The sequence below is a fragment of the Amyelois transitella genome, chromosome 14 (assembly GCF_032362555.1).
Source record: "Amyelois transitella isolate CPQ chromosome 14, ilAmyTran1.1, whole genome shotgun sequence".
NCBI classification, from domain to species: Eukaryota; Metazoa; Arthropoda; class Insecta; order Lepidoptera; family Pyralidae; genus Amyelois; species Amyelois transitella.
Window position 1 is genome coordinate 781,504 of NC_083517.1, and position 24,051 is coordinate 805,554.

A 24,051-nucleotide genomic window follows, 5' to 3' on the forward strand; every position below is an offset into this window, starting at 1 on the left:
AATGTTTTTATTCCAGCCCAACGAAGGATGAAAAAATAACAATAGTTGTCAATGTCAGTAAGTTAATGCCAAAACAAATCCAGAACTTATTCACAATCATCACATTCGCAGGTTCAGTGTTTTCTTTCATAACAGTTGAATTTTTCAGCTTGTGAAAGAATTTATCAATGGTTTGAAAGCAGTTTTTGTCTTAGCGCAGGAAAGAAAGAAAATCTTTTATTTATTTTAGCCATGGATAATAATGAAACAGCTACCTTGCCTGTGAATAAGGATTATAAATATCCGTTATTAACATTTGAAAAACAAATATTTATTGATGTGTTTGAGAAGGATTCTCTACTTATTATGGCCAAGTAAGTAAAATTACTGTGCTCTTTGGTTTTCTGCCCAGTTGCCATAACTTTAATTTTAACTATAAAGTTTGAAATAAATTATAAGCCCAAGTTAGCCAATTTTCAATTTCATTCAAATTAATTTCTAGGCATAGGCCTGCCTAGAAATTAATTACGATTTTGGAACTGGGCCCATAACCTGATAGATTACAGAAGAAAAATCAGAATAGTAAATGTAATGAATTATATTAATCAGAGCTTGCATGAAGAGAGTTATGAATGCAGATGTAGCAAAGGAAGTATGCAGAGATCTTGGCAAGTGGTAAGATGTAGTCTCTGCCTACCACACTGGGAAAAGGCGTGATTTTATGTATGTATGTTATATTAATTGTAATATATCATTCATAAAGAGATGTATGTATGTTAAAATTGTAATTTTTTATATCTGACTTTCTATTACGCTAAAAGTGTATCTATATAATAAAAGGTAAACAGGAAATTAAATCGAAATTTTTTTTGTAAATATTATTTTAATATTGCAGAGGTATGAGCTACAACAACATTTTGTCTAATTTGCTATGGGTGTATAAAGACCCTGAAAACTTAGTTCTGGTATTAAACAGCAGCGACCATGAGGAGAAATATTTCACTGATCAGTTCAGCCTGGTGCCATTACCTAACCTTGGTTCTGAAAGGTAAGAACAATTAAAACCAGATAAATGTGAATTTATTATTATGTATTTACCTACATGGTGTATGTTTTTTACTGAACTTCTATTTTTACTCTACAACTAGTTGCACATGGGTTTTCACCAGCATTAATTTTCAGAATAAAGTAGCCAATGTTACTCCTAAGGCTTTTTCTCTCTTTATATATCAATTATCATCTAAAACTGTACAGTAGTTCTTTGAATATTTTTTATTAAATAGATATTTGAATATTTTTTTTATAAACTTGTCTCATTAAAAAGTTGGTAAGTATATAAAATTATCAGACATTTCCTTTTGAGTTAATTTAAAACTAAACACTAATAATATTTTCAGAGAAAAAGCCTATCTGGAGGGCGGAGTCCATTTTGTGTCCACAAGGATTCTGGTAGTGGACTTACTGAAGAAAAGAGTGCCAATATCCCACATCACCGGTATTATAGTTCTCAGAGCACACACAGTTTTGGAGTCATGTCAAGAAGCATTTGCTCTAAGACTTTATAGGCAAAGCAATAAGGTAAAGTCATGGTTATGGAATTATTAGTGTTAACTGTATAAACTGTTGTACAGTCAACATCATATAAACCTAGCTGAATTCACCTCTATTATTGCATTAAAGAGTTCCATGGTAACTTCCTTAACTAAATGTAAGGTTTAAGCAATTATAGGTACCTAGAAGGAAAAATAAGGACGAAAATAGGAGGAAAGAACTAATGCATGTATGAAGTCTTAGGTAGTGAAAAAGTACTGAAAATATCTATTAAAAATGTGTTTAGAGCAAGTGAATCAATACTATTTTTACTACGCTTTTATTAGCTTGGGTTGTATGTATGTATGTATGTATGTATGTATGTAACGGAATCTTTGAGCTTAATTTTCACTGATTTCTAAACGTCTGATCAACTTGAAACTTTGCACACGTATCAAGGACCGATGACAATGCAATATTTTGATAAGAGTTTCTCATTATCCTTATTAAAACTGCCAGGATTAATAAATTCATTTTTAGATCCTTCGTATGAGAGTAAGAGAGACAGAGATAGCACCAGTGCCAGTAATCTCCATACAAGAAACCAAGAAGTTCTGACGCATAAGGAGTCCAAAAAGAGATGTAATATATTTCCATATAATGTTACTATTAACCTGAGGCTTTTTTATTTCATCGCATCGCTCTATTTAGAATTACCATTAGAAACAATAGTAGAATTAGTAGAATATTTTAAAACAATAAAAAATATATAAGTAATAAAACAAAAGTAATAAATGAAAATTGAACAACTAAATTTACAACAATACAAGAATAAAGTTACTACCTACAGAACTTTGCGATATTTAATACGTATTTAACATATTAATGCGATTCTTGAATTAACATTATGTAACTTTTGCATATTTATAATAGCAACACTGTAATACTCGCTTGGAAAATGAGTGACAGTTTGTTTATTTATGTAAAATAAGTTTTGCAGTAAGTTTTGAATTCGATTCTAACACCTGTAAACTTTCTTTCTGTTTTTTTACCGGTGCCTGTGTATTTACCTATTTGCACTTTGTTTTGTGCTGATAACTTGTCGTTATTTGGAGTTTGGAATCTTCCGTTGAGTCGAGCTTTGTTCTTCCGGATATTCGTGTGATTTTATCATCTGAGATTGGACTCTGACTGTGTTCACTGTGTTGTGCAGATATTTTGAGATAGGACTCCTGTAAAAAGTACCTGATTATTTGAGATAGGAGTCCCAAGTTTGTGTTTGTTTTTGTGAAAGACAGATTTTACTACAAAAGTGCCACGATGTCTTCAGATAAACATTGTTGCGTTCCTGGTTGTAAAGGCAGTGGAGGTATGTTTGAAATATTTTTGTTCCTGTAGCAATCTGCCTCTTAATCTTGTGGTTTGATTCCTGGCAAGGCCACAATCGAAAATTGTTATGTTTGCTGGATAGTCAAAAATATTATTAACAGTGATTTATCACTATAAAATTCTTTTCAACTGGGTTTAACAATCATCATACATACATGCATACATATAATCACGTCTATATCCCTTGCGGGGTAGACAGAGCCAACAGTCTTGTAAAGACTGATAGGCCACCTTCAGCTATTGGGCTTTAAGATAGAATTGAGATTCAAATAGTGACAGGTTGCTAGCCCATCGCCTAAAAAAGAATCATGATGATGAGAATATTATGAGATTTAATCCAATCAGGCCACATATAACTTTAAGAAAGTTAGTTGTGAAAACCTCCGGCGATGGGCGCATGGTTGCGAAAGTCATTTCTAGTAAGATAGTTATACAGCGTAGTAGAAGTAGTAGGAAGTTAACACTTCTACCAAAAAATAATACTAGGCGTTTTATTGCTAATCAAACTAAAAAATAGAAAATAAATAATAGTTTAAAAAAAACTAAAAAACTACGCTTTATTGCTAATCAAACTAAAAAATAGAAAATAAAATTTAAAGACAAAGGAATTATAAAACAGTAGTAGCAAGTCGAACAATCGGTTATAGTCAATTACCTCCGATTAAAATTATAACAAAATTAAATTTATAAACAAAACAATTTAAATCAGAGTAAAAAGCGTGGGGTGCATTTTACTTCATTTTCATAACTCTCTTGTCATAAATATATGCTAATAGAATGATTTTAATATTTACTACATCAGGCACCCCACGCTTTTTACTCAGATTTCAATTGTTTTGTTTATAAATTTAATTTTGTTATAATTTTAATCGGAGGTAATTGACTATAACCGATTGTTCGACTTGCTACTACTGTTTTATAATTCCTTTGTCTTTAAATTTTATTTTCTATTTTTTAGTTTGATTAGCAATAAAGCGTAGTTTTTTAGTTTTTTTTAAACTATTATTATAAATGTGTTTGTGTGTCTGTCTTTCACGTCAAAACCACTGAACTGATATATATTATTGAGTATGGAGAACAACATAGTATACTTTTCACGAGGGCAAAGCTACAATAAAAGGCTAGTGAGAATAAAAAATAATTTCAAACGTATCCCAAGTGTGAAACTAAAAACATATTGTCTGAAATTGAAAAAATATCTGATCGACATTATTTTTATTTACAGACAGGATTCATCAAAGCATTTTCAAATTCCCCAATATCTTTCACATTTGGGTATCACCAAGTTGAAAAAGTGATGAGGGCGCTGTTTGTGACTGAACTGTTCTTGTGGCCAAGGTGATAATAAACTTTTTTAACGAACTCCCAAAAAAAAAAAAACGGAGCAGGTTCCAATTCCCACATAAATTTTTAAGGTCGAGTGTCTGTTAAAAAAAGTATACATACTAAATTTATGTGACAATTACTGAATAGAATACCTACTTTATGGCGTTACGCGCGCGGGGACATCAGTTCCAGAAATAAATGTATTGTCGATTCCATTTTCAATTTATTTTTATTTTTTTAGTGTATTTTAAAGTCAGTTTATTTTTTTTTTATTTTTTTTTTAAGCAAATAAGAATCTTACTTAGTAGTCGTGGCGCTAATCCCTGTTACTACTTCTCTAGAAGGAGCCCTGTTCTAACACGCGAGCTGCAGATTGCACACTGAATCAATGGTATCGTGTCTAAAGGTCTTGGTTTGTCTACAAAGCTTGGTATCTGTTAAAGCTTCTATATGACCACTACACCACACTTTCTACTCGTAAAATATACCACAATTTGCCGACAAATTCAACACATTCATCATTATTTTCCATATAACAGATTCCATGGCGTCATAATTCAAGATCTGAAATGTCGCCAGCCGCCAGTAATAGAGTTGCATGTAGACCTGACTTCCAACATGGATCAGATTCAAACCTGCCTTCTGGATATTATGAACTATACAGTAAGGCAGCTCAAAACTGTCAACAGAACCCTGGATATGAGGGTAAGCGATGACATACATATCTAAATCAATGAGTTAATGTACCTATTTAATTTCAATTTCAAATTTCAAAAGCCTTTATTGCTGACTTAAAGATTTACAATTACACAATTGTGTTATATATGTATAGCGAAATAAGTAAGTATGCTAGGGTCGTGGCAAGCACTAAGTTAGACTCTGCCTACCCTTCCGGGAAAAAGGTGTGATAATTTGCATGTTTATTCATATGAATCTATTGTACATCAGCAAAAAACTGTTGACATAACTTGATTCAATACTAGTAAATATACAGGGTGTCTAGTAAATTGCGTTGTATATATATATTTTTTTTGTTGGAAATTGTAAATCATGAACACGCTTAATTCTATAAATATAAAAATAACAAAATAGCGCACAATCTCAGAATGTTTGCACACAAAGCGGCCGCCACGCTAGAGACTTGTCGTTTGAATTAACGCCGCCCGTGTGGTTTCCCCCACTCCTTGTTTTTGTAGGATAATAGGTAAAATTTTAGGTTCATATTTTTTCTAAATAATTTTATTGCGCATAAATATATACAGTTATAAAAATATAGTACATAGTTATAAAAGAAATAAATCACTTGCAATAGCGGACTTATCTCATGAAAGGATCTCTACCAGTCTACCGGCAAACAATAAAGTAACAAGACAATTAAGTAAAAAGTGGCAAGTTGATTATTTGGAACGAGAATCAGAAACTGAGTGAATTTTAGTATGCTACAAGATTTACTAGACACCCTGTATTGTTCAGTTCTCTCACATTTTGTAAATCGAAAGCTAGTAGCATATGTTAGTAGTGTTGCCAGAAGTAGATATACATACATACATAAAATCACGCCTCTTTCCCGGAGGGGTAGGCAGAGACTACCTCTTTCCACTTGCCACGATCTCTGCATACTTCCTTCGCTTCATCCGCATTCATAACTCTCTTCATGCAAGCTCGGCGGTTTCGTGTACTTTTGACCTGACCCTTTACCAGGACGTCCTTAATTTGATCAAGATACGTTCGTCTAGGTCTTCCCACTCCGACCTTACCCAAAGTACTAAGTTACCAGAAGTAGATATCCTACTACTATTATAAAGGCGAAAGTTTTTATGGATGTATGGATGTTTGTTACTCTTTCACGCAAAAACTACTGAGCCGATTACCATGAAATTTGGTATGTAGGTAGCTGAAGACCCAGAATAACACATAGGCTACTTTTTATGCCAGAGTTCCCGCGGGATTGATAGGGTTTCCATGCGGACGAAGTCGCGGGCGGCCTCTAGTGTTTATATATTTTCACATTATTTCAGGAAATAACTACAGAGAATTGTATGACGAAGAAGTTCCACAAAATATTACAATCTCAGTTGGACTGTGTGTGGCATCAGCTCAGCACGAGAACAAAGGAATACATTCAGGATCTGAAAGTTCTTAGGAGTATGATCATGTAAGGTACAATTGTTTGTTTGTTGATGATTTTGTTGGATTTTTTAACGGTGTTTCATATAGGAATTTATGAAATAAAACACATTCGAGCTTCGGTTGCATGATGACGCCATCACAAAACTGTTTTATTGTATGTCCGTTACAAACTGTTAGTCTATCTCTCTTGACAATGACATTGACACTCATACATACATATGGTCACGTCTATATCCCTTGCGGGGTAGACAGAGCCAACAGTCTTGAAAAGACTGAATGGCCACGTTCAGCTATTAGGCTTAACGATAGAATTGAGATTCAACTAGTGACAGGTTGCTAGCCCATCGCCTAAAAAAGAATTCCAAGTTTGTAAGCCTATCCCTTAGTCACCTTTTACGACATCCATGGGAAAGATATGGAGTGGTCCTATTCGGCACATTGACACTCATAGATAATAATTAATCATATGATACAATCGGGCGCTTTATCTTGCTCTGCGCCAACGCCAATCTCCTGTTTGGTTTCCTTCCACCCAAAGGTTGACTGGAAGAGATTGCATTAGCGATAAGTCCGCCTTTGTACCATCTATGTCTGTTATGTGCTGTTTTGTATGTTTTACTGTTATGGTGCAATAAAGAGTTTTATCTAGCTATCTCTTTATTGTACTTTATATTTCTTCTTCTTGTTCGTGTTCTTCTTACTTATTTTTGCTTCTACGTTCATTGCTAAAGGTCGTATACGTCTTGAAAGGTTTTGATAGATTCGCTAACGAACTGAGTATTTATCTAAGTTTATTTAATTAGTTTAGCGCTGTTTGTTTCTCGGCACCAATAAAAAAACAGAATAGGACCACTCCATCTCGTTCCCATGGATTTCATAAAAGGCGAGTAAGGGATAGGGCTAGCAACCTGCCACTATTAGAATCTCAATTCTATCTTTAAGCAAAACAACTGAACATGACCTATCAGTCTTTTCAAGACTGTTAACTCTGTCTTCCCCGCAAGGGATATAGACGTGATTACATTTATGTATGTATTCATGACTATCTTACTATTTTTGGACATGTTTAGAATATAATAGAATTAAAAAATATTTAATTTAAGATCACATAAATTACTAGTAATTTTCAGCAATTTGATTCACGATGACTCTGTATCGTTCTACGCGTTAGTATCAAAGTATCGCAGTCCGGAGTACGCCAAAATGAATTCCGGTTGGATCCTACTGGACTCCGCTGAACACCTCTTCAGGGCGGCCAAGGCAAGAGTGTATAATCACAAAAATGGTATATATTGTTTTTTATTTTGCTAGTATAATCACAAGAATGGTATATATTGTCTTTTATCTCGCTAGTTTTTAAATGCGTCTCTGCTTGCACTATTGGCTGAGTTCTTTTTATAATACACTAGCTGTGCCCGCGATTTCGTCCGCGTGGTGTAGTTGTTTTGGGCATCATTGTAGCCCTCAAGGATTAATAATTTCCCCCCTTTTTTTTCACATTTTCCATTATTTTTTTGCTCTTTATAGATGCAGCGTGATGTTATACAGCCTAAAGCCTTCCTCGATAAATGGTCTATTCAACGCAAAAATATTTTTTCTATTCGAACCAGAAGTACTTGAGATTAGCGCTTTCAAACAAACAAATTCTTAGCTTTATAATATTAATATAGATAGGTATTTTCCATATATATATTTTTTTAAAGTAAAACTGTATTTTAAAACGACCTTTTTTTCTTTATCTGTAGGAAAAGCTTTATAATGTTTTCATTAAAAAAAATCATTTTGTTTGCGTGACGTCATGCACTTAACGCAGCAGGACACTGCGTTTTGCATTTTTTCATCGTAAACTTCTTTTTAATTTACAATTGTGTTTTTAATTTTTGGATTATTTCTCATTTGCTTGAATTAGAGTTCCCCACTAGAACATTGAAGCCGCAACCGATACTAATATCAGAATGATAAGTAATAATACATTGTACCAATTTTGAAAATACATCTATTCTATTCTAATGATGAATATTCTAAACCTAATCCAAGCCTTTGTACCTCCTTACCTGTGTTTTTTTTTCTGTTTTTCTTTTTTTCTTATGGTGCAAAAAAGAGTCTATCTAGCTAGATAGATAGATAGATAGAGTCTTTATTCTTAAGATATACTCTTTATTCTTTATATATTAAGAGTCTATCTAGATAAATAGATAGACTCTTTATTGCACCATAAGAAAAAGAAAAACAGAAAAAAAACACAGGTAATGAGATACAAAAATGCATTAGGTTTAGAATATTCATCTATCTACTTATCTATCTATCCTATTTTAGAATTCGACCCAGAACCATCGCCTAAATGGAAATGCCTCAGCGATTTGCTAGCCAACGAAATACCAGAAGAAGTTAAGAAAAAGAATAATGGTAACTTGAACAATACCAAAATACTCATACTGTGTCAAGACGGCAGAACTTGTTCTCAACTAAACCACTATTTGACAATGGGTGGTAACAAGTACTTATTTTACATGGCGTTCAGAAGAGATTTGACTGTGAACACTTTGTCTTCGAAATACAAAAAGTTGAAGCCGCCAGACTCTGTCAAGGCTAAAGAGAAGGCGGACGTGACTGATGCGGAGAATGATGATGATGATGACGCGTTCGATGATGCGAAGTCGAATTATGTGTTGACGTTGACACAAGTACCTGAATGTAAGAAGAGAGAGCCACAAAATGATAGTGTATTCGAATCTTTGTCTCAGGTATGTTTTTTTGTTAACTCTGTTTTTTATTTTAATGTTATTGTTAACATACATACATACATATTATCACGTCTATATCCTTTGCGGGGTAGACAGAGCTAACAGTCTTGTAAAGGCTGAAAGGCCACGTTCAGCTGTTTGGCTTGATGATAGAATTTTAAGTAATTTATTTTACGTCAACCAATGTTGTGAAACCAAAAGATATGACAATTATTAATTGATATGAATTATCCCATGATAATGAATAAAAATTTTTGAATTCTTAATTCTTTGAAATTTGTGGTTGCATATCCCTTAAGGTAAAAATAAAAGGGCTTATAGTATGTGTATTTTGTTCGCAGATGGAAAACTTAGACATCACCCAAATCGAAACCGAAAAACCGTTGATTTTCATACAAACATTCAAAGAGAACGGCAACAATTTCTCCCTTACTCATACTTTGCAAACTTTGAAACCCGACTACATCGTATTATACCACAGTGACGTGTCCGCCGTGCGTCAAATAGAGCTGTCCGAGTGCCGGAAGGGGGGGCATGAAACGGCATGTAAAGTGTACTTGATGATTCACGACAGGACCGTGGAGGAGCAGGCGTACTTGACCTCGCTGAAGAGAGAGAAGCAGGCGTTTGAGCTGCTCATCGAAACTAAAAGCGTGCGTATTGTTTACAAGTTTATTTTCATTTATTCATAAGAAGACGCCCGCGGTTTTGCCCGCGTATAACGAAAACATACATACATATCATCACGTCTATATCCCTCGCGGGGTAGACAGAGCCAACAGTCTTGAAAAGACTGAATATCCACGCTCAGCTGTTCGGCTTAAATTGTGACTCAAACAGTGACAGGTTGCTAGCCCATCGCCTAAAAGAAGAATCCCAAGTTTATAAGCCAATCCCATAGTCGCCTTTTACGACATCCATGGGAAAGAGATGGAGTTGTCCTATTCTTTTTATTATTGGTGCCGGGAACCACACGGCACCGATAACGACGTTATAACGAAAAAAACACCATAATTAACAACATTTTTTTTTTAAGACCGCAAACAAAAATAACCATTTCTCCATTTTAATATTTCCGATCAAAAATTTTCTCAAAAAAAAAATCCAAAAAAATTCTATTAATGTTTTTTATGGATGATTTATTTTTGAGACAATAAAATCCAATATTAGAGCTGTGACGTCATCTCTATGACGAAGAGAAGTTAGTTACATATCGAAATCTGCGGCTGCTAGCTGCTAATTTATCAACTGAAAGTATTTTTATCTATCAATTGTCAGGGAAAATAACATTGGCAAGCATAAACATTACCTTTTTTACCGACATTTTAAAATAACAAAAAGTGAAAATGAATTAACAACTCAATAACTTAATTATCTGAATATAAAACACCTGCTGTCAGTATCAATAATGCCATTTAGTTTTTTTTTTAAAGACAGAAAACGTAATATAGTTATATACACTATAAGCTCATACAGATGACGTCATTGCGTTGTAACGTCCTTTTAGAATGAGTCAAATTTCAAACATTAAATTTGATATGTTAACGACCTCAAATCAAAGAATAAAAAAATACGGGTATGGCAATTTTGTTTAAAGTTTCATAAAAAAATTAGTTATAAATTTTAAAAGTTAATTTCTGTTCCCGCGAACTCCTCTCTTAGTGCACACCTAGACTTTCCATAATTTAAGTGATTTATTTATTTTTATAACTTTGTTGTATATCTTGTATCTGTGTAATAAAGTTGTTACAAACAAACAAACAAAAATACGTATTGCAGGTAATGGTAGTACCGTCATACCAGGATGGTAAAACTGATGAATATTTCAATCTGAACGTGGAGGAGGAAGACGAGAATGTAGACACGAGGAAAGCAGGTAATTATTGTTTAATATCAGCTTTAGAACTCTTCAAAGTTTTGGGAATTTTTTATTTTTAGATCACACTAGCTGTGCCCGCGACTTCGTCCGTGTGGAATAGTTATTTTGGGCATCATTGGAGCCCTCAAGGATGAATAATTTTGCCCGTTTTTTTTTTCACATATTCCATTATTTCTTTGCTCTTTATAAATTATGTTATCTAGCCTAAAGCCTTACTCGATAAATGGTCTATTTAACAAAAAAGTATTTTTCAACTCAAACCAGTTCCTGAGATTAGCGCGTTCAAACAAACAAACTCTTCAGCTTTATAATATAAGTAAAGATTTATAGAAAATTTAAAAAAATAATATTCTTTGTCCTGGCGATGGTCCTGGTCAGGTTTTTACACGAAGCGACTCCCGTCTGACCTCCGCAACCTTTGCAGGGGAACCTAACCCGTATTGCATCATGATTACACATCCATTTGTTTGAATGTGCAGGTTTTCTCACGATGTTTTCCTCGCCGTAAGACCATCGGTTAGTATTCAAACTAATGTAGATACATAGCTTTTAAAATGGTCATTGGTACATGGCCGCTGTGGGATATGAACCTGTGCCATTATTGCGCATCATGCATTTTAACCAGGCATCTTAGAGATTCAACCACCGGCGCTTAACCGGTACCCTTCCTAGTTTACTACATACATACCTGAAACGCTAAGTCCTGAAAAGACTGTAAATACACGTTCAGCTGTATGAAGGCATTGAGATACAAATAGTGACAGGTTGCGAGCCCATCGCCAAGAAGAGGAATCCCAAGTTTATTAACCTATCCCTTAGCCGCCTTTTACGACATCCATGGGAAAGATATAGAGCGGTTCTATTCTTAAGTGCCGGAAACCACACGGCAATCCTTGTTTACTAAGAAACCCTTAAACGTTGATAACTACCGTAAGAACATGACCTATTTATCTCCTAAACTATTTCTGATTAAGGAGGTCAAGGCCAGAAGGAGAAGCCGATGGTGATAGTGGACATGCGGGAGTTCCGCTCTGACCTCCCCGCCCTGTTGCACAAGAAGGGGGTCACCATTGAACCTGTAACTATAGCGGTGAGCTGTCATTTGTTTAAGAAAAAAAAATCGGTGTGTGTAAAGTCGGTTTACTGACGATAGTTGAACGTGACAACGTCTTAAGGTAATACTTTAATACCTTTTTGTTACCTGATTTTAATAATAATAATAAATAACACTCGCCTGTTTGCTTGAAAGTTGTGTTCACCTGTAATTGGGTTGCATGCTAGCACATAAATTGAATGTTACTCCTAAATTTATTTCATGTAACCTGTTGGTGTACCTAAATAAATAAATACTGATGGAATGGTAGTATGTCCACTCAGACGCATCGCTCACTCAAGTAGGAGAGAGACGGAATGTCGAACGCTGCCGAACGCGAAGGCCGATTGTGCATCTTTGTCGCTCGTTCCGCGCTCTCGCTTGCACTTCAAGCCTTATATGGAACGCCTCAGAGCGAGGTAACGCCGCGTGAGTCATGTTTTTTCGTGCGTGCAGTCGGCTCAATCGGATTATAAGACGTTGTCACGTCAATAAATACTTTTCATAGGAATGATATCATCCACAGTAGGATAAAACGAAATATTTTTTAATACCAGATTTGCCAATTTAAAAATTAGTTTGTTAACGTGACTTTGCCCACGTGAAATGTCGCGAACGTCGCAAAATTTCATGGAGATGTGTTCAGTGGTTTTAGAAAAAAAACAAAAAAATCCGAGAATTGTTACCTGCCCGAGTAGCACACGATAGATTTAATTATTTTTTAATACTGTAGTGTATATATAATAAATATTGTGACATGACAGTGTCTTTCTTTTAATTTCTTGCTTGTGCTATACAACGTTAACAGTTTTGACTTGAATTGAAAGACTGAAAAGGACATACTTTCACATTTATAATATGTTCTCGTATTAGTATTGATTATGAGAAAAAATCTCCCGACCTGCGGCCATTCAACGGTTGACGGCCTCGTGGCGCAACGGCAGTACGTTTGTCTGTGACACCGGAGGTTCCGGGTTCGAATCCCGACCAGGGCACGATGAGAAAAGAACTTTTTCTGATTGGCCTGGGTCTTGGATGTTTATCGTTTATATAAGTATTTATTGTAAAATATAGTATCGTTGAGTTAGCATCTCGTAACACAAGTCTCGAACATACTACGAGGCTAACTATTGAGTTAGCCTGATTGCAGTGTAATTTGTCCCGTATATATTTCTTTATCCAATTGTGAAACAAATTTTCCACACAATAGATTGGCGATTACATCCTGACCCCGGATATATGCGTCGAACGCAAGTCCATATCCGACCTGATCGGGTCATTGAACTCCGGCCGCCTCTATACGCAGTGCACGCAGATGTGCAGGAACTACAGCCGGCCCATACTGCTCATAGAGTTCGATCAGAACAAGCCTTTCAATTTACAGGTCAGTGGCATACCCTTTGTAACTTGCTTGAGTAAACTGTATATAGATTTGGTCATTGTATCTTTGATAAAAAGACTCATTTAGAAATTATGATACAATTTGACAAGACAAAGGATCTATGACAACGCAAGAATATTAAGAGGTTCAACGACTCGCGAATTTGCTTGTCTTCTGTGATATTTAGTACATTGGGCTGCATAGACGGCCTCTGTGGCGCAGCGGTAGTACGCTTGTCTGTGACACCGGAGGTCCCGATTTCGAATCCCGGTCAGGGCACAATGAGAAAAGAACTTAACTTTATCTGATTGGCCTGGGACTTGGATGTTTATTTGTATAAGTTTTTATTATAAAATATAGTGTCGTTGAGTTAGTATCTTGAAACACAAATCTCGAACTTACTTCGAGGCTAACTCAATCAGTGTAATTTGTCCAGTATATATTTATTTATTGAGTCAGTGGTTGTATGAGATCGAATTACTTTCGTATACTGGCCTAACTAAGGGTTGGGAAAATTGTCTGTCACTAACTTCAAATATTTCAATTCGACTGTTCATTGGTTATATCATATTATCATAATAATAACCAATTTTATTTCATCTAATCAAACAGTCCACCTTTTCAGAACAATTGAAGTATAAATTAGTAAATCTTAGGCTCAGAAGCAACACCGAATCAATTTCTCATTTTAGCAGCCTGTATGTATACCTGCTTGATAATAGCCAAAGTTTCTACAACACACGTATCCTTACATTATTTCTAAGCACTGTGTCAAAACAAGGAACCTAATTAAACCAGTGATTTAGGCTATGTGTTAATATTATGTAAATCAATCAGTCAGTTAGTGTCCTCTATTATATATTTAGATTTTGTTTCCAGGGCCATCTAGTCGTTTCCTCGGACATGTCTGGCGCGGACGTCCAGCAGAAGTTACAGCTGCTCACGATTCACTTCCCAAGACTCAAACTGGTCTGGTCTCCAAGCCCTTACGCCACCGCGGAACTGTTTTACGAACTCAAGGTAAGACTTATATGTCAATTGAACTGCTTCAGATCTGGCTCGAAGGACCATACATTTAGGTCCTTCAAAATGTACGTTAGCACATAATACTATGACAAACTCAAGATATTATAATCCTCAATGTGTATGGTTCAAATCCGGCTTGAAGGACCATAAAATTGGTCCTTCGAGCCGGATTCACGCACTGTTATTGCTCCCCTAGTCAGTGTTTTTGGTTGTACCTTCTCTGTAAGTCACTTTTGAAACTAAATAATCTTTTTTTTATTTCTTACAGCAAAATAGAAAAAACCCGAACATAGCCGAAGCTTTAGCCTTAAGCGGCGACCACACCGCCGAAGATATGCACTACGAGCGATACAACATATCCGTACACGATTTCGTTCAGAAACTGCCCGGAGTCACTTCTAAGAATATAACGAGAATCATGAATAGAGGGGTGTCGTTGGATCATCTTATTACTTTGAGCAAGGTCCGTAAGCTTAATACGCTTTTGCACGAGACTCTGTCCTCATATTGCTGGCTCAAGACTTTTCTCGCTTATGTGCTACAAATTTTCTAAAGCGAAAAGAAGAAGAAGCATAGTATCACTCCATCTCTATCCCATGGATATCGTAAAAGGCGACCAAAGGATAGGCTTATGAACTTGGGACTCTTAGGCGATGGGCTAGCAACCTTTCAATATTTGAATCTCAATTCTATCATTAACCCAAACAGCTGAACGTGGCCTTTAAGTCTATTCAAGACTGTTGGCTCTGTCTACCCAGTAAGGGATATAGGCGTGACTACGCTAACAGTCTTGAAACGACTGAAAAGCCACAATTAGCCCTGCGAATTTTAGAATGCTATTGACAGATATATAGACCTTTAAAATTTCATCAAAATTAGACCAGCAGTTCAAAAGTTATCGCTTTACAAACACACATACACACAATAAAAAATGTGGCTTCAAGTTCAATACTATACCCCGCTCGCTCGGTCAATAAACATTACATTGTTGCAGGAAGAGATAGCGAAGATAACTGAAAATAAAAACGAGGCAGATACTCTTTACTCTATTTTACATATAGAGGCAAAACCGTCGGATGCCGGCAAAGATGATAAATCTTATGGAAAAAAAAGAAATGCTGGAAAACCACTTTTCAGGAGTAAAAAACGGGAACAAACATAAACTTATTTATTTGTAGATACAATTTGTGAATAAATTTCAAGATAAATATAGCAGCAATAAATAAATTATAATTATTTTTACAAATTTTGTTTTTTTTATGTCTGTCAATATTAATACCTGTTTATAGATAGGAATAATGCCAACGTCAAGAAAATATGTTTTATTTTATAATCTGTGCGTGATTTTGAAAAGTGAAATTAGCGCCACATACCTTAAACAAATTAAATGAAGTGTGTTCAAAACATTACTTTAATATTTTTAGATAAAGGTAATTCTCATCATCCTTTTAGCGATGGGGAGCCATTATAGATGTATATAATGTATTATTAAATTTTCAGTCGCAACAGATGGAGATTTTCATAGGTATTACATCTCTATTCCAAGATTTATTTACCACCTTTACAGCATGCGACACGTCATTCCTGTATTCTCCAAATAAAAAATGGCATTTCTATTGCACAATTTATTCCGAGTTCTATAAAATAAAAACTTACCTGTATGGTCGAAATAAGCCTGCCTCATTTATACTCCCCCTTTCCACCTGCAAATCCAAAGTGTTAACTAATATTCACCGACGCACCCACTCATTTGAGAAATTGAAATAGAGGAATTAAGAACCGATAGATGGAGCATAGTCATGGCAACGAACTTATCGCAAAATTAGTTTAACAAATGAAGGGTTGCGTCAATCGTACGCTAACAGGCCTTAAGCTAAGAGCTACCACTTGGATTCCCAAAGACGAGTAAAGGAAGAGAGAAACACTGAGTATTTAGTTGGGTGATGGATTATTGACTCGTGGTTCCTCCAATTTTGTCAAGGCTCAATGGGTCAAAATGACTGGGATTTGATCAGCGCCATCTAGTGGTAACGCGATGGCACTAATGTAATTCCATACAAATTCGTGATTACACGCTCGACGCGTTTGATCGAGTAAAACTCGCACTAACCCCTCATGTATCAAAAATCGGATGAATGGCTTCGGTGAGAAATGGATCAAGAAGACATCAATGGATAGAAATATCTGGGAAGAAAGAGGAAAAGGTATTGCTCAATAATGTCTATCAATAAAAAATTGTGAAATACAAGGTTTTTCCTGCAAATGATTTGCAAATCCCGTTCAGTTGCTATGAAAAAGAAAGACAGTAAGCACAAGTTGATAATATATATATTAAAAACATTCCGATTATTCTAAATACAAAAAGTAGTTACATGACTAATTAATGATGATGATATGAATGAACTTACAACTACATCACATACAATATATACAATAATAATGTACGTGGATGAAAATAAATTATTATTTCTTAATGAAAGTTCTTACAGATAACAGCATTTTGAGTTACCTCAAAGGTTTTAAGAATTCTCATATATGTCTTCTGTATCTTCCTATTATTTCAGATTACTTTTTCTGGTCGACCAACTGATATGCACGTTGTGCCATTAGGATTTTTTTAATTATTCCCGTAGATACAACTACATACATACTTGACAATATTTTTATTTCCCAGACGCACAATTAAGAACAATCGTGTGCAACACAGTAAAAAGTTAGAATCTTTCTAAAATAGCATCTTTTAATACACATCCAGTGAGTATTTAGAGCAAATTTGCAAAGAAAAATGTATGGACTTTTGCAATCACTTTGATGCAGAATGACAAATTTCATTGACATTACATTTCACTAGATGGCGCTGATGACAAAAACAAGCTTTACATTTTCTGCGGGTAGTTGAGAAATAATTTTGTTGATAAATACTGTTATCTGTACTCTATTTCGTAATGTGAATATGACAGTTTAACTGTTTCGCTAATTTTATAAGTTACAGCTAGATATTACAAGTTAAATCCATACATCAATTGATACATTTAGTATTACATAATACAAATGGTTCGACATTAGTCTAGTACCTAATGAAAACACAAGAATGAGAAAATGCACAATAACAAATATATAGGATCTTTATTATATTTAATTAAAAACGAAAAGTCTTGAAACTCTAGGACTATAAATTTTATGTTATTATTGTTTAAACTTATTAGGATGCCAATGAAATATAATTCAATAAAAATTAAATAAAATTACAAGCGTTTGACACTAAATAAATACTTTTATTACTTAATAAAATAATTGACGAAAGTTAAATATTTTTGGTTAGATTCTTATGAATTAATTAGTTCAATTTCCTTGTATTGCAATGTTTTATATTTTTAAGTTAATTATTAATATGATAAGCTATCTTAATTATTATTACGACCTAGCCTTGTTTTCCGTTTATGAGTATTTCTTCTAAGTTTTACACATTTATATTTGTGCACATGAAGTATTGCAAAATTTAAAAATAATAACAAGCCCTTGCCAAGGAAGTAGTGAAAATTTAAAATAAAAAAAAATATTATCGTCTCATAATTATTGTTTTTTTTTTTAAAGTATTGTAACAATAAAAAGAGCAATTTAATTGAGGAGCAGACAATTTTTTTATTTTTGAATATTCTACACAATTGCCATCCCACTAGTAAGCAAAAGATATCGAATCTACGATTACATCACTACAACTATCGATATAGGTACAGCGTCACTCAAAATAGTGATGATCTTTATTTAGTGATAATATTAAAATTAAAGTTTCATCAAATAAAATAAAATAAATAAATAAATAAAATAAACAGTAGACAAACTCTTTTTTTAAATTATGGAGTATCGTTACAAATCCCATTCCACCAGTAAACGAAAGATATCGTAACTACAAGAAAATCACTATGATTATCGATATATAGCGTCACACACGGTATTAATGTTCTGTACTCAATATTTTACAGTAGACAAAATCATTTTTTTTAATTATGAAGTATCGATACAAGCCCCATCCCGCCAGTATACGAAAGCTACCGTCACTACGAGTACCATCACTACGACTATCGATATATAGCGTCACTCACGGTATTGGTGACCTTTGTCAGTCAGAGGCACGTAAATGACACTCATCAGCTTTTTGACCGTCGTGGTTCCGTCAGCGGCTTTGTCCACCTTTCAAAAGTTAGAATTAATTCATTCTTAATAATAAATTCATCTATAAGAAATGTACGTTGTAATTACATACACACATAAAATAACGCCTTTTTCCCGGAGGGGTAGGCAGAGACTACATCTTTCTACTTGCCACGATCTCTGCACACTTCCTTCGCTTCATTCACATTCATAACTATCTACAACTATTACGTTGTGATTGGCGTAAATAAATACAAATAATTTTGTATAAATAAAGTATAAATGAAAGCAGTCCCAGAAGAACGGCGCGCGCGCCGCTTCCTGGCAGAAATAAGTAGTGCTCCTGTGCTAAGTTTTTCCTTAGTTCAAGTTGTATTTTCCTTGATAAACATAAATATATATAAATAAATAAGTTGAACCTTTGTACTAGAATAACTGTATTAAATACTCCTGTACATATAATTTTGTGTACATAAATAAATAAGTAAAAATAAAGTATACTTTTCATCCCAAAATCCACGGAAGTGAAGCCTCATGGTGCAGTTAGTATAAGAACAATATAATAGGAACATGCGCATATAAGAACTCTACCTGGGTGAGATGTTGCTCCCCTCCTTCTGGCCCCACGGGAACTATAAGACGCCCACCAGGTTTCAGCTGCTCCACCAACTAAAATAATAATTGCTTTACAGAATAAAGTGCTTGCGACACGAAATAGGAATAAAAAAGGATGCAATTATGTATTAAAAAAAATGTGTCGAAGTATTTTATTATGGTTTAAGACTTCTTTGGTTTTTTATAACTTTCATATTAAATTCAAAACCAAATAAATATTTCTTTTATCTAACCGACTCTTTGATAAAGGTTTGTCCCATAGATATATATTTATTAAATTATCCTTTCTACTGCTAATTTGCGTGACCATATTTTTTTAATGAAGGCAGTTCAAAACTAACAGTGTCGTGTTTTGAACTACCTCTATCCATAAAATTGCTATATGGCTGCATTTTAAGAGAACACAGACTAAAAAATAATGCTATTACACTTCTTGAAAGAAATTATTTATCTGAGGGGCGCGCAGGAGTGCCCCCGTCAAGACGAGACAAGCGAAGCGCAAGGGAGTTGAAAGGTTTTGACGTTTTTTATTTATTTTCCACACTGAATGCATACTTACAGCTTGCGGTAAATGAGGTGCCGCCGCTCCAACATGAATGGCGTTGTACGGAGCCCCTTCCGGATATCCCAAGCGACCATCACCAACTAAAAATTTTTTAATAGATAGTTTTATTTTCAGACATATGTATATTCACTTGTCTATGTGAACACTCTTACATTGAAGTACATAAGTATACATACTTTTTTGACATAAAATTTAATTCAACTCTGCCAAACATAGATACTTAAGGATGTTCATAATTGTGTGTTGTTATTATATTAAACTTAATATACATAGTACAAAGTATAAATTTATTCAAAAAAAGACAAATTTTTACCAATCAATTTAATTCTCTCCGAAGTGAGTAGGCTTGGGTTGTCATTCTTTATATTCTTTGTTGCTAAGGTCACCAGTTCAGGTATATGTTCAATGCCAACCACCTTCCCGGACTCTCCGACCATGATCGCCATACACGCAGTCAGGTAACCCGACCCCGAGCCAACGTCTAATGCATTCTCTCCGGGAATCAGTTGCATCTTAAGTCTTTCTAAGGCATGCGCATGCTGCAAGGGGTAATAAAATAGTATATTTATTGCAAACACTAGTTTCAAGAAAATGGAATGTAAAAATCACAAAATGACATATTTTCACCTGATTTTACAAAAACGCAAATTACTCGGAAACTATATGCTATGTTAATGTGCAGAATGCCACATTTACTTAACGAAAATTTTTGCAGTCTTGACTTTTGATCTAATAATAATTTCCTTTATAATTAAGCTATTTTGTATTTGCCTCTATTTTGTATATGATCCTCTTATTGTCAGGTTGGCTGGAATAAATCCCACTTAGGGATAAGCCCGCCTTTGTACTGTACTGTTTTTATTTGTAATGTACTCCTTTAGTGAACTTAACTTACTTAAGCTAAAAGACAATAAATACTGTAAAAGCTTGGAATTCAATTTTTTTGTGTGTGTGTGTAACAGTTTTTAAATCATACCATGTGTGGAGCACTGATGGTAGCAGAATATCCAATGGATTGCGGAGAATCATGGTACGGTGCATAAGGGCAATAGTTTTTACGATCCACTTGTTTCATTGCATTCTCAACTACATCCGATTTAATAATGCCATTCACTAAAAGTAATATTTAATAATATGAGAAGGCAGTTCGGAAGAAAACTCAAATTAATGCATTAGTACATAAAATTGATTTAAAAGGTTTTATTTCTCTGGAGATGAGCTTCGGGTGCGCCTTTGATCATGATCTTAGATTAGATAATTGTCAGGTTTTGGTTTCAAAACATTTGCATGGCCGGTATTTATTGCTTAATCTATAGTTTTCGTATATTTTGTACGACATCCAATCTAAAGTTTATGATGGTCCGATTGGAATATACTCCACATAAGAACATACTTTAAGACACTAAGCTTTAAGATCAAAGCGACCATAAATCACTTGCACTGAAACAATGGAAAATAAAATTCTTCAAGTACATTTTTATGGGCATCGTAATCAGTCATTCATACCTCGAAGGTTTCGCACCAAATCAGCATTGTTAACTCCGTGACTTCTCCAAGCCATAGTTGACAACAGAATAGGAATTACAAGATTTAACTTATGCCATGGATGTGCTCCAAATTTTTTGGAAGAATAATGTTTCAAGATCATGAAATTTTATTATTTCGTGTTATTGGGGTAAATTTTTTGTTGATTTGTTTTTGTACTTGACAAATGACAATCGTATCTTTATTGACACTGACGTTTAGCATTAACGGTCAATGGTCTACTGTCGATAATCTATCGATAAAAGCAAAGAATTTACAAAGCAATAAAATTCTTTGAGTAAAAACAATAGAATTGATAGTCGAGTTTCCGTAAAATAAAATACATTTGACTTGCAACAATATAACACAATTTTTTCCACTTATTTTAAATTACTCACCTTTTAGTTGCAGTATCGATATAAAATTGTTAACCTAGGTACTGTACACACCATTGCTGTCAATGTCTTCCTGACAAAACACTGACAATATGGTGAGAGTTCACGTCAACGTCAACTTGAAGATAAGCTTTTAGTCATCCATCTCATCTTTTCTCCGTAAAATAAATAAATAATTTTTCCATAAACTTTATTTCGTGCTCAACCATAAAATTATTCTTTATTTGTGTTTAGGGTTAAGGTGAAATAGATAATGGTGTGTGACGGACCTGACCCGCCGGAAAACAATCCTCAGGAGCTAACCCCGCCTCCGAGACACGAGCTGATGATGACAGGAACCATGCCAGAAGATAGCGATGATGAAAATGAATACTTTGGATATTTACCCTTGTCTCAAGCACCAGAGAACGCTATGACAGACCACGACAGTGATGATGAGGAGGTCAGTACTTTTTTAATTGATCTATGACCAATTTTCTTTGGGGCCTGGCTTTTCATTTCAATTGCCCGGAATTACAGTGAAGCTCCTGTTCGGACCAGTCCCAAAGATTGAAATTATTGTTACAAACACAAATACTTTCTTCGTCATATACATAATGTGATTTTTAACTTTAATTAAACGAAAATTGAGTTATAAAAAAAACAATATAATTTGATTTTAAAACTTTTTCCTAATACTGGCCTTATGATAGCCACAATGCTACTGAATTATTGATATATTAAAAAAAACGAAACTTACAACTGTTGATCACAGACCAGCAATGCGAGTCCCGTACCAGCTAGCGACCTGCCTCCAATAGAACCAATGGATGCGGCTCTAGTGCGAGAAGTGTGGAGCACTCCTCAAGCAGACACAATCCAGATGGACAATGAGCGTGCTAGACAGGTTATCTCATTTTAATTGTTTCTCAAATATATGAAGAAAATGCTGCAGTGCATTTCGTTACCGTTTCTTCTGCACTGACGCCTTGGAAGCAGCAGTAAACTTGGTTTTAAGTAATTTATTTGACGTCAACCAATGCTGTTAAACCATATGTTTTGACAATTATTAAGCAATATGAAGTACCTATCCTAAAATAATGAATAAAAATTTTGAGTTTTGATATATGTATATAAAATTAGAGGACGCCTACAGCTCCACCTGTGTAAAACTCAAAAGATTGAAAAGAGATCAATAAGCCCTGTTTTGTGCCGGGAACCACACACACCAACACACAATTCCATTAAATAAAAATTCCTCATTACTTTTTCAGGTAATGAATGCTATGGCCAATTTCGCACTGCCAATGTCCTCCATACCGGAATGGGCTCAGAGCATATCAGAGGAACAATGGAAGCAGACTCTACAAGACAAGATTGACAGGTTGAGAAATAATAGATAATTTGTGTAGATTTGTATTTAGGATATTACAAAGGAGACTTTATGTAATAATGGATGTAAGACAAATAAATCAATTAACTAATGTAAGCTATAACCATATGTGTAGTTAGAATTAGAGATCAAATTACGGTGGTTGTAAAAATCTGGTTCAATATTCATAATACTGAGTTCAAAAACTATATGTATACCTAATTATATAAGACATAGAACCATATGTGAGAATTAATGGTGTTGAAAGTCTAATTATATAGTTAAAAACCTTTCACTGTGCTGCATCTTTACATATATACATAAAGCCAAGTCATGTCTATATCCCTTGCAGGGTAGACAGAGCTAACATTCTCGAAAAGACTGAAATGCCACGTTCTGCTGTATGGCTTTATGATGGGATTTAGAAGTAGTGACAGGTTGCTAGCCCATTACCTACAAGAGGAATCCCAAGTTTATAAGAATATCCGTTAGTCGCCTTTAACGATATACATGGGAAAGATATGGAGTGGTTCTATTCTATAATGCCAGAAACCACAAGGCGGCCGTATCTTTAAAGTTTCGAAATGAAGGTTTTCAATTGCTAGTTATGAAATGAAAGTAAAAAAATGTCAACACAATACTTATTTATTATTTTACTTACATATTTATTTAATTACATGACAGTCTGTGCACATTTTGTATAAGTTATTAATTTCCAATGAAATAGAACATACCTATGATAGGTACTTAAACTTCCTCTTAATATGGCAACACACTCAAATTGCTACATACAATATGTTGCACGTTATTAGTAACCAAATTACAATGAGTAAGAGAATTTTATATATAGAAACTGATTTGATTGTGTTATAAAGAGAAAAACTTAATCACAGATAAGTTTACTTTAAAATAAAACAATATATATTTATTTCAATGTTTTATTTATATTGTTGTGTAAGATAGTGAAATTAC

General features: G+C 34.4%; 3 protein-coding genes across 4 annotated transcripts; 2 read left to right on the plus strand and 1 right to left on the minus strand.

Annotated features, from left to right (window-relative positions):
• The first annotated feature begins 91 nt into the window (after nt 1-91).
• Nucleotides 92-15,723, plus strand: LOC106129172 (DNA repair endonuclease XPF). The gene is made up of 15 exons (XM_013327662.2): nt 92-353; nt 875-1,027; nt 1,377-1,557; nt 4,124-4,236; nt 4,764-4,929; nt 6,243-6,379; nt 7,485-7,639; nt 8,671-9,098; nt 9,440-9,751; nt 10,878-10,974; nt 11,952-12,067; nt 13,281-13,454; nt 14,331-14,471; nt 14,746-14,940; nt 15,472-15,723. Exons 1-15 carry the CDS (start codon nt 232-234, stop codon nt 15,637-15,639), a joined length of 2,658 nt encoding a protein of 885 aa, XP_013183116.1. The 5' UTR covers nt 92-231; the 3' UTR covers nt 15,640-15,723.
• A 1,064-nt stretch (nt 15,724-16,787) lies between these two features.
• Nucleotides 16,788-21,527, minus strand: LOC106129173 (protein-L-isoaspartate(D-aspartate) O-methyltransferase). 2 transcript variants are annotated; one of them, XR_009657141.1, is made up of 7 exons: nt 21,316-21,527; nt 20,786-20,922; nt 20,123-20,348; nt 19,804-19,889; nt 19,221-19,298; nt 18,482-18,668; nt 16,788-18,451 (listed from the first exon to the last, which is right to left on the minus strand). XR_009657141.1 is itself a non-coding variant. In XM_013327663.2 (6 exons), the coding sequence occupies exons 1-6, from the start codon at nt 21,455-21,457 to the stop codon at nt 18,573-18,575; spliced, it is 765 nt and encodes a 254-aa protein (XP_013183117.1). In that variant the 5' UTR covers nt 21,458-21,527; the 3' UTR covers nt 16,788-18,572. The 2 variants fall into 2 exon arrangements, 1 of the variants encoding a protein (XP_013183117.1); XM_013327663.2 differs by having other exon boundaries at nt 16,788-18,668.
• A 308-nt stretch (nt 21,528-21,835) lies between these two features.
• Nucleotides 21,836-24,007, plus strand: LOC106129174 (male-enhanced antigen 1). Its single transcript, XM_013327664.2, has 3 exons — nt 21,836-22,170; nt 22,483-22,614; nt 22,982-24,007. Exons 1-3 carry the CDS (start codon nt 21,982-21,984, stop codon nt 23,108-23,110), a joined length of 450 nt encoding a protein of 149 aa, XP_013183118.1. The 5' UTR covers nt 21,836-21,981; the 3' UTR covers nt 23,111-24,007.
• The last annotated feature ends 44 nt before the right edge of the window (nt 24,008-24,051 follow it).